Consider the following 15271-nt stretch of genomic DNA (forward strand, 5'->3'; position numbering starts at 1 on the left):
GTCAAGGTGCTTAATCCAGACATGTAGCTATGCTTCTTGCGCATGCAGGCTTTTCACAGCATCCACACAGCATTGCTGGAATCAAAATGCCAGCCACTATCCTTCCCCCACCCCCAGCCATATACTGTATTTTTCGCTCTATAAGACGCACCAGACCACAAGACACACCTAGTTTTTGGAGGAGGGAAACAAGAAAAAAAATATTCTGAATCTCAGAAGTCAAATCAGTAAGAGGGATCGCTGTGCAGTGAAAGCAGCAATCCCTCTTGATGTTCTGGCTTCTGGGATAGCTGCACAGCCTGCATTCGCTCCATAAGACGCACACACATTTCCCCTTACCTTTTAGGAGGGAAAAAGTGAGTCTTATAGAGCAAAAAAACGGTAATCCAGATTTACATTTTGGGTGGGAAATTCGAAAAGTTACCAAAAATTGTGTCACCTGCCAATGATCATTTTGCAATATTCAGCCCCCACCTGGGAGAACCCCGAGACTGAGAGGTAGCAGAACCAGGTGCCTGCTCAGTGTCAACATGCTCATCATTAACAAAGGGCAGTCTGCATTGGCATTAGGATGTGGTTTAGGCATGTGGCTGTGAGAAAGTGTTTGCTTAGGAAGTGGCAACCACCTACTCAGTTAGAAAGGTGGGGCTGCAAAGGATTTCAGAGAAGTAAGAAGATATGATCTTCTGTTAGCCGAGGATTAGCCACAACTACTCATGCACTTAGTTCACTCCCTGTGCTGTTATTTAGCTTAGGCCGCAGTGTTTCCCAACCTTGGGTCTCCAGCTGCTTTTGGACTACAACTCCCATCATCCCTAGCTAGCAGTACCAGTGGTCAGGGATGGTGGGAAATGTAGTCTGAAAACAGCTAGAGACCAAAGGTTGGGAAACACTGACTTAGGGGTTATCTCCACTGTTCCCCGCCCCCCCCCGGTGCTAAAACCCGCTTTTCAGCAAGAATGCAAAAAGCATTTCTAAATCAATTACATGCCACTGTGCTGTGTAACGTGCGCTTGTAATTTCGAGGTTTTGGGGTTATCCCATTTCCCCCTGTCTCTTAACTCCTCCTCTGCGCCACTTCCATTCTCCACCAGGTCCCTGCATGCTAGACGCAAGGTAGCAAGCGTTTATATATATACTGGTACTTTTCAAATTTATACATTTCATTAATTTTACAATCATTTTAACATTTCAGAGTTTGACTTCCTTCCCCCTCTTTTACTGCAGTTCCTTCAATTAGTTTTTTAATATCTTCTGCATATCCAAATTCACTTAATTTGCTCAATTAATTATCGACTTTGAATCTAGGTAAAGGTAAAGGATCCCTGGACGGTTAAATACAGTCAAAAATGACTATAGGGTTGCAGCGCACATCTCGCTTTCAGGCTGAGGGAGCCGGCGTTTGTCCACAGACAGCTTTCCGGGTCATGTGGCCAGCATGACTGAACCACGTCTGGCGCAACGGAACACCGTGACGGAAACCAGAGAGCATGGAAACCGTGTTTACCCATCACAGCAGTACCTATTTATCTACTGGCACTGGCGTGCTTTTGAACTGCTAGGTTGGCAGGAGCTGGGACAGAGCAGCAGGAGCTCACCTCGTTGCAGGGATTCGAACCGCCAATCTTCTGGTCGGCAAGCCCAAGAAGCTCAGTGGTTTAGACCACAGCGCCACCTGCGTCTTAAATATATACTCTTATGAAACTGCAGGTTATTACAATAATCCTGCCAATGTTTTTATCTGTTTTCAATTTATCTGTAAATATTCAATAAACCATTTCCATTCTTTTATAAGAAATTTGTTATCTTGATTTCTTATTCTTCTGGTAAGTTTTGCCATTCCTGCATATTCCATAAGTTTTTATATCCATTCTCCCTTTTCTGCTTCTTTCCACTTTGGAGCAAGTAGCATTCTTGCTTCTGTAGTCGCATACATAAATAAATTTCTATACCGTTTAGGTAGTTCTGTACCTATAATTCCCAAAAGAAAAGCTTCGGGGTTCCTCCCCCCCAAAGGTTATTTTAAACATCCTTTTCAATTCATTATATATCATTTCCCAGTAAGCTTTAACCTTACTACATATGCAAGGTAGCAAGTGGTGCAGGCAGGAAGGAACACATTTACCTGAGAGGAAGCCCCTTTGACCTGCTTCTGAGTAGGCCGAGTTGTTGGCTGTGTTAGTCAGTAAGGACCACAGGGCAGATTTTCCTTTACTCACCTGAGAGGGGAGGAATGTTGTAAGAGAATGACAGACCCACCAGAAAAGTCACATAAGGTGCTATTGTCCCTTCTGAGACCGGTTCTCACAAGCTGGCAAAAGCTTCACCACTAGAAAGCAACCGGCACAGATCCACTGCTTCCCCAGAAGTGCATCTCCCTCCTCCTTTAGAGCAGCAATGGACAATGAGCGTACCACCTGCATGGGTTATAGAGCTGAGGCAGGATTGATGATCGCTGAATCGTATTGTTAGCTAGACATGGAAATGAAGTTTAGTCCAAATAGTAGCAGTCTTACAATGCCCCCAAAATATAGGGAAGAGGGAAGCAAGCAGAGCCCAGGTGTTTTCCTTATTTATTCTGGAAAGAGGGAGTGGGCTTCATGAAGGGTCCATGGGCAAGTTTTTTTAAAAATGAGCAACACAACTGTTGATCCGAAATACAATGGAATGCAAGAACAGCAAACAACTCCCATAGGTTTGGAACCACAGAGGGCCACAACACACAAAACAGATTTGGAAAATGTGGCTTTGGGGGAGCGTTGCAGAAGAGCCCAGAGCAAGAGTCAAGGATGGCCCTGAATCAAGTTTCTTAGAAAGGGTAATAGTGCCCCCTGGTGAATTGTGATTGCCTCAACTGAGCAAATAATGTTTTGGTTCACTTGTCCTGTAGGAGAGCCAGTGCAGCTTCAGAAAAATTGCCTGTATTCTTTGTAGAGGAGAGAGAGAAATGTAATAATAAGATAGATCATGGGAGTCACTCCACTCTTTCAAGATCAGCAGGAGAGCCTCTAGTAATATATGCATATTCATGCACAACTCACCATATTATTTGCATTTTTTGAACACATTACTTGGCTGGAGAATTTGGGGGGAAATGTGCACAGTAAAAGAAATTCACACAAAAATACTAATCATTTTTTTCAAGATGACTTTTTTAGAGAGAGAAAAAACAATTTGCAAAATGATGTGGAAATGTGGAGAACTTAAGAACATGAAAATGAGAGAGTGAGAGAAACAGAAATTGACAGATTTGCCCACCGCTAGTAGTGGTCTTATAGGAAAATTTACAATTGCTGAGTGGTATGTGAAAGCTGTGTCGTCTAGCAGTTCGAAAGCACCCTCGGGTGCAAGTAGATAAATAGGGACCGCTTTCTAGCGGGAAGGTAAACAGCGTTTCCGTGTGCAGCTCTGGCTCGCCAGAGCAGCGATGTCACACTGGCCCCGTGACCCGGAAGTGTCTTCGGACAGCGCTGGCCCCTGGCCTCTTGAGTGAGATGGGCGCACAACCCCAGAGTCTGGCAAGACTGGCCCGTACGGGCAGGGGTACCTTTACCTTTACCTTTTTATGTGATTATAATTCATGCTCAAAGCATGCACGGCTGTTGTTGTTGTTGTTTAGTCGTGTCTGACTCTTCGTGATCCCATGGACCAGAGCACGCCAGGCACTCCTGTCTTCCAGGAGAGCACGCCAGGCACAATGCAAACATTTGTAGGGACATTCCTCCAGACATTTGCCATGTGTCCATGAATGCCAGGAGGGGGGTCACTTAGCATGCACAGTATATGGGGGGGATATACACTCTTGTTGTTGTTTAGTCATTTAGTTGTGTCCGACTCTTTGTGACCCCATGGACCAGAGCACGCCAGGCACTCCTGTCTTCCACTGCCTCCCGCAGTTTGGTCAAACTCATGTTAGGAGCTTTGAGAGCACTGTCCAACCATCTCGTCCTCTGCTGTCCCCTTCTCCTTGTGCCCTCCATCTTTCCCAACATCAGGGTCTTTTCCAGGGAGTCTTCTCTTCTCATGAGGTGGCCAAAGTATTGGAGCCATGCACGGCTACAATGCACCTATGCCTTTTCTGGATGTGTGCATAATCCTTTCTTGGTGAGTGTCAAATCCCATGGCCTTTAGAAATCGACGCAAAGTGGGAGGAGCTCCTCAGGACTGGGATTTTGAGAAAAGAGGGATCTTGGGAGAGTTGAGTGTTATGTACTTAAGTTCTCACCCTGGGCCAGCAGGGGGATACTGTAGATAGTTTTCACTCAGGTCCGCATATGCAAATAATAAATTGAAAGTGACGGTCAGTGATTGGATAGTTACAGAAAGTTGTTACTGTTGCTTTGTAGTGGAGCTCTATATAAGCAGGTTGGCTGAACCGTTCAGTCAGTTCTGTTCTGGCCTGTGAATAAACAAGAGGTATTTGAAGAATCGCTGTGTCGTCTGATATGCTCACCCACAACTTAACATTGAGAACTCATAATTCCTTTGTATCTTTTGTGGCTGCCTCTCATTACAGTGAGGAACCTAGACAGAAGAATTCTCTGTTTCGAAACTGCTTTAATAATTTTGTGCATTTGGGACACAAATATTTCACATCCATGTTGACTCCAGTAAGGTCCGTGTTATGAATGCCATCTTGGATATTTCTGGCTTCCCACCCTTATCACAACACCACAGGACTAGAACCATGTTCTAGAACTATCTCCTTCGTTCTAGAAGCATTGGTGAATACCCGGAGCAGTGGAGTCTGCAGGGAGGGTTGTTGGCAGGGCAAAAGAGAAATGGGTATACTTGATCAGGGTCTGGCCTACACCCTTTTCTATTATCTAACACAGCACAACTTTTTGCATGACTTGAATGATTGAACTCCTCCTGATGTTCTTTCTGAATAGCCTCTTACTCCTTCTACCTGCTCATTTTGGATCTGAATTCCCTTTTAAAAACAGACAAACAAACAAACAAACAAACAAACAAACAAACCCTATTCTGCACTAAGTGCTAACATCACCCAGAGTTCTTCAAAAAGAAACTTGCTAATAGATTTTGCAAGGGCCAATGAGCGGGACAGGAGATAGTGATCGAGGCTTTTTTATACAGTATGCTCTTCTTGACCAATGAGAGTTCCTGAACAGACAGTGGAAAGCCCACTTCCTCTGCTAGGTGCAAAAAAGCAAGTGTTCGAGTCAAGCAGCCTTCGTCTCTTTGCTGATTACTCTAGGAAGGTAGAAATGGTGTCCATTGGGTGGAGGAAAATGTCTCTTCTTTGCTGCCTTCTTCTCTGCAATGTGGCCAGGACTTCAGCTGGTAAGATCAGAAAATAGCTTTAGTATTCTCCCATGGCATTTGCATTTGTGTGTGTGTACAATATTGGGTGTTTACACTCAATGCACTTAAAGCACATTTAAAATGCTGTACATGGCTTTCCCCTCAATAATCACAGGAACTTTAGTTTCTTAAGGGTGCTGGGAATTGCATCTCTGTGGTGGATAAGCTACAGTTCCCATGATTCCTTAGGGGAAGCCATGCACTTTAAATGTATGTTGTGTACGCAGCCATTATCAGTTGAGACCACTACTTTTTATTTAAGTCTAAGAAACAGGGTTGCACTGGGTGGAGAGTGTGTGAGATTGAATCAAGGACTGTAACACCCTTGTGAAAGAGAGGCTGTTGCAAGGTTTCCTAGTAGCAGTTACTGGTAGGCCAACTTTAGATTTTCCAGTGTTTTATTTGAAAACGGGATTACAGACGCCACCTGTTGCTTCTTTGCAAACCCTCTGAGACAGAGGTTCAGCACGCAGAACTCCCTTCCCAAGCCCATGACATCTCCATGCATGGAAAACTTCTCTTGCTAAATAGCTGGATGCCAGGTTCAAGATCTGAGCTGAAAACTTTAAGTGGGAGGGGGGCTATTGGTTTTTATTATGCATTTTGTGTTCTCTTTTTTTCATTTTTATGTTGTGAATTGCCCTGTGATCTTTGGATGAAGAGCAGCATACAAATTTTAATATTATTAATAATAATAATAATTAATGTTGAGGTTCTCTCTTTATTCAGACATTAATGCACAGAAAAAAACAGAGTCTCACAAAATGCCTGCTGTTAGATAAACTGAAATCTCTCTTTTTCCATTGTGGTTTATATTCTGAGTAGCGTAGAAGCTAAGGGTGTTTTTCCCCCCTCCCAATATTTGTTTAACACTGGTGTGTGTGGGGGTGTGTGTGTTGTTTTAGGTGTTTCTCAAGGCTATTTACTGTAAAATGAATATGCAGCTGTTTTCAACATTTCTGGAAGGAGCGGCACTGATGTATATGGAGCTGCATTTTTAATACTAGCAGTGGGATGCCAGCCAAAGGGTGGGAATATTTGAGAATTTGCTCAGCTTGGCGTTCAGAGTGAAAAAGAAAAGGGGGACAGAAAGAGAAGAGCATGGAAGAAGATGAACCTATTAACTAACTGCTGCTATCACAGTGACCACTGTGAATGAACACATCATTCATGTGCCATTCTCAGTTCCCCATAGGCATCCAGTTATCCAGTTGGCTTCAGTATGTTGTGAATGTGTGTGAAATTTCAAACCACTTCCCCTCTCACTCTTTACAATGTGCGTATAGCCTTCTCTGTTGGGAATGTGTGTGGAATTCGGAACCACTTCCTCTTTTGCTCTTCCTCTATTGCATTTCTGTCTATCCCTAACAGAGCTATACACACATTCTGAAGTGCGGTAGATTATTTATTTCATTCCATTTATGAAATGCTTTCTACAAGCAAATCTCAAATCAACGCAACAATAAAAGCATCAAGAATTTTAAAAAATTCAAGTCCAATGCACATACAGACTGGGATAAATGTCTCCACTTTGAGTGATTTGGACATACATTCACAGTGTGCAACATTCAGACACACTTGCTGAGTGAATAGCACAATGTAATTCTTAAGGAAACCAGCCCTGAGTGCTCACTGGAAGGACACCTCATGAGAAGAGAAGACTCCCTGGAAAAGACCCTGATGTTGGGAAAGATGGAGGGCACAAGGAGAAGGGGACAGCAGAGGACGAGATGGTTGGACAGTGTTCTCAAAGCTCCTAACATGAGTTTGACCAAACTGCAGGAGGCAGTGGAAGACAGGAGTGCCTGGCGTGCTCTGGTCCATGGGGTCACAAAGAGTCGGACACAACTAAATGACTAAACAACAACAAGAGTGTATATCCCCCCCATATACTGTGCATGCTAAGTGACCCCCCTCCTGGCATTCATGGACACATGGCAAATGTCTGGAGGAATGTCCCTACAAATGTTTGCATTGTGCACACAGATGCCAAGGGAGGGGCTGCTCAGCATGTGTGGTGTCATGTTTGAGGCTACTCAGTGTGTCCCTGCTTTTGTGTGCAGCTAGTTCACAGAACCTAGGACTTGCCGATCAGAAGGTCGGCGGTTCGAATCCCCGCTACAGGGTGAGCTCCCGTTGCTCAGTCCTAGCTCCTGTCCACCTAGCAGCTCAAAAGCACATCAAAGTGCAAGCAGATAAATAGGTACCGCTCTGGCGGAAGGTAAACGGCGTTTCCGTGCGCTGCTCTATTTCTCCAGAAGCGGCTTAGTCATGCTGGCCACATGACCCGGAAGCTGTACACCGGTTCCCTCGGCCTATAGAGTGAGATGAGCGCCGCAACTCCAGAGTCGTCCATGACTGGACCTAACGGGTCCCTTTACCTTTAATGCATGTATCACCTGATTTCTCTAGCCATGATAAATCTGTACTTGTAGTGATCACGTGGTTAATATGAACATATGAACCGGCCCGTACTGTTCAAGGGAGAGAAACTGCACAATTTTTACCATGCATTAATCCAGACAATTGCTTTTTTTCATCACACAGTTGCAAAACCAGGACTTTGTGGGTTGCACCCTGTGTCCATAAGCTACACACAGTCCTGCCAGAAACTTGACCTATTGTTTAAATGCACTGCCATATCAAGCTTTCCTTTGGGGGAAGTTTGCAGTTTTGACGCTCTCTTGTCGTGTCCTGTGAGTCAACTGCTGATTGCAGAGTAACGATAAACCACAGAGTGGGTTTCAACTGTGAGAGAAAGGAAGAAGCTGCTGGTGTCCCCTCATACGACATCAGCTTTGAAAGCTGTCGGTTTTTCAGTCTGAGTTCGCCAAACAGCAAGCTTCTTCAATAAAGTTGGAGGCACCAATAGGTAGATCTTGGTGTGTTGGGACTACAGATGGTGGCCATTTTCCAAGAGAGTTGTGTTTGAGACCCCTGCGAGCATCAGCAGAGAGCACTCTACCCCTGCTCTGACTCCTTTTCTGTCCACTTGTGGGGTCGGTGCAATGCACATGCGCACAGGCGCACATCAAACCAGCCATTGCCTGCACAGAGATACCTTGGGTTAAGAACTTAATTTGTTCTGGAGGTCCGTTCTTAACCTGAAACTGTTCTTAACCTGAGGTACCACTTTAGCTAATGGGGCCTCCTGCTGCTGCCGTGCCACCAGAGCACGATTTCTCTTCTCATCCTGAAGCAAAGTTCTTAACCCGAGGTACTATTTCTGGGTTAGTGGAGTCTGTCAACTGAAGGATCTGTAACCTGAAGCATCTGTAACCCGAGGGATCACTGTATTTCAAATGAATGGCAAGCTAACACCTTGGGCAAACCCACAAAGCCCTGTGTAGTTAAAAACAAAACAAGCAGCTCTGGGCCACATTTCTCTCACAAAACTATTTGCCTGGTTCCCAGGGGCTGACTCCAATTGTAATTTGTGTTGTGGTCAAATTTGCCATCTCTTTCATTCAAATGATGAATCATTATTATTAATTGTTATTAAATAGAGAAATCTGAAGCTGACAGATCTGTCCATTCCCGGTAGCCTCTCTAGCTTTTGGAGCCATCGGCCATTCTCCCAACTTGTGTGTCTTCTCTCTGCACAAATGACCAGTCTGACATGGAACTGCGACAAAAAAACAGTTCCTCTGCCGTGCCATCAATTGGCCTTGAGAACTTAGCTGATACGTCACAAGCTTATTTCCATGTGTCCGCTGGACAAAATTTCTAAATAACTATTCATTTGTGAATTTTTATTGTACAGGTAGCAAGAGGCATTTGCCTCATTCAGCCATAAAACCGGGATCTCCTATCGCTGTCAAGACCAACGACCCAGGAGTTCAGAGAGCTGCTAGGTTTGGTGTTTACAGATACAACAACAGTTCAAATGACATCTTTCTATTCAGAGAATTTCGCATAAACAAAGCCATGAGGCAGGTAAGGAAACTCCGGTTGTTATGGCAACAAATTCAGCAATGAAACAAAACCTGTCATTTTCTGGTGCCAATGCAATATTCCCGTAAGTCACCTCACACTCAGGTGGAAATATCACTGTAGTGCATCTGAAAGTCACACTGTTGAAGTGAGATATTACGACTTGCATCTTGGTTCAGCTGCTGCTCTTCTGATGGCTAAATAAGCCCTTCTGGAAGGTCTACATTTATCCTGCAGCCACAAAGAACACCATCTGGGCTGCCACCACCCTGAGCTTCTGTGGGCCCTCTTCTGTTGATCTTGACACCAGAGAAAGTTGATAGGGAAGGAGATGGTCTTTCAGGTATTTGTGGCCTGAGTTGTTAAGGGCTTTAATCACTAACATGGACCTCTTGAATTAGGCGCAGAAAAGAACTGGCTGCAACCAATGCAGCTGTTTTAAGAGGTTATATATGATCCAAATTGAACCCCAGCTAGTAACCTCACTGTTTCATTACCTTCTCCCAATGTTGTCTCTGGTCAAACAGGTTAAACAGGTTTTCGTCCTTCAAAACCAATAATCAGAGATAACAGTGGGATGAATAGAAAAGCAACAGGCACCGACATGCCATAGCAATATGCCTCCCACTCGAGTGGGGTGGAAATATAAGGCTTTTGAAAAAACGATTATCTTCCTTTCCTGCTCCCCCGGTATATAAGAAGTTCCCTCTGTCTCTCCAATTTGTCCTTGCTATGTGTGGTTTAGTGAAAATTGTTTTCTCTAGGTTGTGAGAGGGGTGAAATACAAAATTGATGTCGATATCTGCCGGACAGTATGCAGCAAAAGGATACATCCAGAGCCCGACTTGGACAGATGTGATTTCCAGATGAAAAAGACATTGAGACAAGTAAGATGGTTTCCTAATGGACTAATGTGGAACTTTACGGGGGACTGAGCTACATTAGTAAAGAAAAATCGTTTTAAATGTGTTAGAACGCTGTGACACCAGATGGCGCTGTGGAGTTCTGCCTTTTGGCAACGTGATTTCACATTACGAGGTTTACAACACATTTTCCTGAAATCCCCCCCTCATGTGTCTTGATTCAGCCAGGATCTGATGTGCTATCCATATTGCAGGGAGGCCAACTTGAATAAAATGGGGGGCGGGGAGGTAGGCCCTGCCCCACATAACTGAACACATGATGTGGCGCACCACATCATTTGAATGGCACTGCCCATCAACTTTGAGGGGCCTGGCCTCCTCAAATATTTTATTAGGGGAGCCAAAGGGACCTTGGCCCCTAGGAATGGACTCCTATGCATATTGGTATCTCTTCACTGGTGACGTAGCTAAGTCCATGAGTCTAGAAGTGCAAACATTATATTTAGAACTTAAATGTAGGTAAAATAAGCACGGTGACCAATATAAAATGAAAAAAAAAAAAACCCTGAAGGGCAGAAAGCTGGGGAAGGCTGGCTTATGTCATAACCAAATTTGCTGGTTTTTCAGATGCCCCGATAATTTGTTGTTTTTGCTGCTGCAATAAACTGACATACCTACTCCTGGGAGTGATAAATGGGGCAGTGGGGAGAACCTATTGTTCTCCAGATGTTGATGGACACAGATTCCCCATCCCAGTTATAATTCAATAAGTTGATAAGGGAAGCCACGTGTAAAAAAACCACTGTAGATTTCAAATTCTCTCTTCAGGAAACACTTTTCACATTGACTGGTCTGCTGCAGAACTCATACACATGGCAAAGAGGGCCAGAGAACATGCTTGGTTCATGCAGCACACGAGCCAAGGCGGTTGGATGTGTTTCATTGCATAAATGTATAGCATGCAAAATTCACGTTGGGGAGACAGCTGCGATTCTTACAAATTTTGTTACATATTGGGAGCCTTAATGTCCGAGAGCTTCGACATTACCTTCCACCTTCAAATCTGGGAGCTTTTTAAAAAATACAGTGGTACTTCGGAATTCGAACGGAATCCTTTCTGGAAGTCCGTTCAACTTCCAAACATTTGGAAACCAAGGCGCGGCTTCCAATTGGCTGCAGCCCATCAGAAGCCGTGCAGGCCACACCAGATGTTCAGGTTCCAAAGAATGTTTGCAAACCAGAATTCTCACTTCCAGGTTTGTAGCGTTTGGGGATCAAAATGTTCGACTCGCACGGCATTCACAAACCAAGATACGACTGTATCTTTCACACAATACCTTCGGTAATGTAAGAAGCACTGGGCAATGTGAGAGGAACCTATACTATGGCTCCTTCCCAGTGCTATTTTTTCCTAGAAAAAAGAGGTGCCAGAACTCTCTGGTTATTATAATGGCAATGGTGCCACTTGAGAGGTGCCAGAACTGAGTTCCAGCAAGTTCTGGCTTTAAAAAACCCTGCTCCGTCCTGTTTCTGCATTAGTTATTGTGATGGCCTGGGAATCCGATTCAGAGGCTGAACCGGAGGAATCCCAGCCTGCACAGGAGTCCCCGCCTCCAGGGCCGGCTGAGCTGGGGCAGGGCCTTGATTCTGAAGCGCCTACACCTGTGCCAGATCCTCAGGAGCAGGCACCAGGTGAATCCACTCTGGCTCTGGAGGTGGTTGAGGACTCAAGTGTCTACAGGTGAGTCTCCTCCTGGGTCCAGTAACCCTTCAGCCTCTCCTGAACTGCAGAGGCAAAGAGCAGAGGGGCGAAGGGAACTGGTTTCTCCCAGGAGGAGTGCTCGCCTTAAGGCCAGGAGAGGCGGGTCTCCTGGGGGCCGGGACCGTCCCTGGCCTCAGAGAGGATAAAGGCCAGTCAGCCCGGTCCCAGGTTGCGGGAGCAACGTCGTTGAAGAGCTGTTTTGGCCAGCATCCAGTCCTGTTCCCCCAGAGTTCCTGTCCTTGCCCGGCTTCTCGCTGTGGACCCTGCTTTGCCCGTGGAGGACTGTCTGCTGACCCTCAGCTCAGGTCCTGGACCTTGCCCCATGGTAACCTCCCCCCTGGACCAGCACAGTTATGTTGCGCCCAGGCCTGATATCAACACTAGACACCTTCTGGCACCTGCCCTGAGCCTCTACCCCCACCCACCAAGCAGTGAGCGGCTGCAAATGGCCATGATGAATTTCCCACAATGCTCTGGGGTGACTGTGTAGGAGAAAGTTGTACAAGGGCACTGTGGAAAATTTGAAATGGTTGCTGCTGGTGGTCAATCAGGGGCAGGCCCTACTGATGTAGGAGAACGAAGCCACAGAAGGCACTTTGTCAAAGGAGTGTGGCCTTCGTTGCTCCTGTGGCCTGGGACCTCTCCCTGTGCAACATGAGAAGTCGTGCAGTAGTGGCAACATCATGAGAGCAGGGAGAGACTCTTCCTTTGCTGACTCTTCCTTTCCCCACTAATATATGGAGCTTATCAGATAGCGAAAGCACTTCAAGAAAGACTGCCGTTTCATAAGCCAGAGCATTGCAAGAGGCCTCTGTCCGTTATCACGTTGGGCATGAGGCCAGAGTAGGGAGTTGCGCATGAATGTTGCAGGAGCTGCGGCCACATCTCCTTGCCTTGGGGTTGTCAAAGAGGAAGGTGGAATAACTGTGAGTTCCTTTTTGAAATACCTGGTCAGGATATTGAACAAGCCATCAGATACAGGTCAGCTTTCTAGATTTCGACATTGGGCTGATTTTAATATTCATTTTTCCCCTTTTCCCCCCTTCTCAGACATTCAGCTGCTATTTTGAAGTTTGGATCACCCCCTGGCTGCATCAAGTTGAAGTCCCAGTCTCCCTCTGTCAATAACCTCCCCCTTATACAGGCAATGGACTCTGTTTTTGTAAATGTTGTTCTGTGACAAAATCGTCAGTAAAGATGCTGGTCTGTAAAGAATTGTATGCGGTTTTATTGGGTTGTTGCTAATTAATTCTGCACCCCAGAGGTGAAGTGGGGCAAATGTTGGGGTGGGAGAGAAACTGCAAAATGGGTGGCATAACTGGAGGAAGTAGGTTCAGTGCGGCTAAAAGCAAATACACCAAAGAGGGCAGGGGTCAAGCAAAGGAATAAACAGGCAGCACACCAAGGAGATATAAGCAAGTGCTGTTAACCTTCCTGCCAGCGGCCTCTTCCTATTACAAGGGCTAATAGAAGACTGAAGGTTACATCACACACAAAATCTATTATACATGTGACGGGAGAAGACTTGTGTTTTTAAATGTGGTTCTGCCTCGTAACTCAATAAAAAAGATTTATATATAAAAAGAAAAAGAAATGTTGCAGGCAGGGCCAGATTGAGGTTTGATGAGACCCTAAGCTACTGAAGGTAATGGGGCTCTTTATATATCCTTTGTCAACAACAAATTGTCGCTGTTTTTTGAGTTGAATATATGCTATATGGTCATTTATGGACCCAATAGGTATCTCAAGCCATTTGCACATGTTGCCGTGCAACCAGTCCATGCAGAATGTAGGCACCCTATATGTAGAAATGAGCAAACCAGGGATATTTTAGGGAGTGTTGTAAACAAAAATTGCCCTTTATGGGGTATTCAAGAGCCCATATAGAGTCCTTACATAGGTTCCCTATTGGTAGAAGATAACAGAGGCCAACCAGAGAATATTGAGAAGCAAAGCAGCTAGTAAGCCTGATCTTTCTTGATCTGTTGCAACAGGGTGCTCCCCTCACCCGCAGGAGAGGAAGACGAACCCAGAAAAATGGTGCACAAGGCCTTATACTTTTGAAATTGCCATTTTGTAGATCAAGACCACCCCCAGAAACATCATACATACATCACAGAAGGGGTGTAACCTAAGACCACCCCCCAGATACATCATACCTACATCACAGAAAAGGCGGTCTAAAACAGAAATCTGAATGTTGTTTTTCTCTGTCGTTATCTCCTGTCTGGCAGGTTACTTGATTGGATTTCCTGGGGAGCCTGGCCAATCTTTTGTAACGATAAATACTTACCGGTAGTTCCTGGGCCAGGTCACAGGCTCACACCCTATTCATATCTTAAATGTGCCCTTAAGACAGGATTTGTGAGGAAAGAGACAATGGAAGGTTTCCCACTTTGACCTTGCAGAGAAAACATCTGCTCAGTTTAGGAATCAAAATGGTTCCAGGTCGGTCTTCCTGTGCTGATCTATGTACGTGCTTGGTTGGTACGCTTATGAACATTACCATATATCTAAGACCTCAAAGGGGACGCAGGTGGCGCTGTGGGTTAAAGCCTCAGTGCTTAGGACTTGCCGATCGAAAGGTCGGCGGTTCGAATCCCTGCGGCGGGGTGCGCTCCCGCTGCTCGGTCCCAGCGCCTGCCAACCTAGCAGTTCGAAAGCACCCCCAGGTGCAAGTAGATAAATAGGGACCGCTTACCAGCGGGAAGGTAAACGGCGTTTCTGTGTGCGGCTCTGGCTCACCAGAGCAGCGATGTCACGTTGGCCACGTGACCCGGAAGTGTCTCTGGACAGCGCTGGCCCCTGGCCTCTTGAGTGAGATGGGCGCACAACCCCAGAGTCTGTCAAGACTGGCCCGTACGGGCAGGGGTACCTTTACCTTTACCTTTTTAAGACCTCAAAATTCCTATCACAGAATATATGCTATATGGTCATTTATGGACCCAATAGGTATCTCAAGCCATTTGCACATGTTGCCGTGCAACCAGTCCATGCAGAATGTAGGCACCCTATATGTAAGGTAAAGGGACCCCTGACCATTAGGTCCAGTCGTGGCCGACTCTGGGGTTGCGGCGCTCACCTCGCTTTATTGGCCGAGGGAGCCGGCATACAGCTTCCGGGTCATGTGGCCGGCATGACTAAGCCGCTTCTGGCGAACCAGACCAGCGCACGGAAACGCCGTTTACCTTCCCGCCGGAGCGGTACCTATTTATCTACTTGCACTTTGACATGCTTTCGAACTGCTAGGTCGGTCGGCAGGAGCAGGGACCGAGCAACGGGAGCTCACCCCGTCACGGGAATTCGAACCACCGACCTTCTGATCGGCAAGCCGTAGGCTCTGTGGGTTAACCCACAGCGCCACCCACATCCCACCCTATATGTAGAA

At 45.8% G+C, this 15271-nt stretch overlaps 1 protein-coding gene across 1 annotated transcript; it reads left to right on the top strand.

Moving 5' to 3' along the window:
- The first annotated feature begins 4862 nt into the window (after positions 1 to 4862).
- LOC310835156 (cystatin-F-like) lies at positions 4863 to 13098 on the top strand. Its single transcript, XM_083719950.1, has 4 exons — positions 4863 to 5304; positions 9089 to 9261; positions 10023 to 10145; positions 12934 to 13098. Exons 1-4 carry the CDS (start codon positions 5115 to 5117, stop codon positions 13009 to 13011), a joined length of 564 nt encoding a protein of 187 aa, XP_083576076.1. The 5' UTR covers positions 4863 to 5114; the 3' UTR covers positions 13012 to 13098.
- The last annotated feature ends 2173 nt before the right edge of the window (positions 13099 to 15271 follow it).

Source organism: Podarcis gaigeae, assembly GCF_964106915.1.
Source record: "Podarcis gaigeae genome assembly, chromosome: 17".
NCBI lineage: Eukaryota > Metazoa > Chordata > Lepidosauria > Squamata > Lacertidae > Podarcis > Podarcis gaigeae.

What these genes read in the sequence shown, in the direction of transcription:
- LOC310835156 (XM_083719950.1), top strand. Translation starts at nt 5,115, where the DNA reads ATGAGAGTTCCTGAACAGACAGTGGAAAGCCCACTTCCTCTGCTAGGT. An exon ending in TAAACAAAGCCATGAGGCAG is followed by an intron (nt 9,262 to 10,022) that starts GTAAGGAAACTC and finishes TGTTTTCTCTAG; the next exon opens with GTTGTGAGAGGGGTGAAATA. An exon ending in TGAAAAAGACATTGAGACAA is followed by an intron (nt 10,146 to 12,933) that starts GTAAGATGGTTT and finishes CCCCCTTCTCAG; the next exon opens with ACATTCAGCTGCTATTTTGA.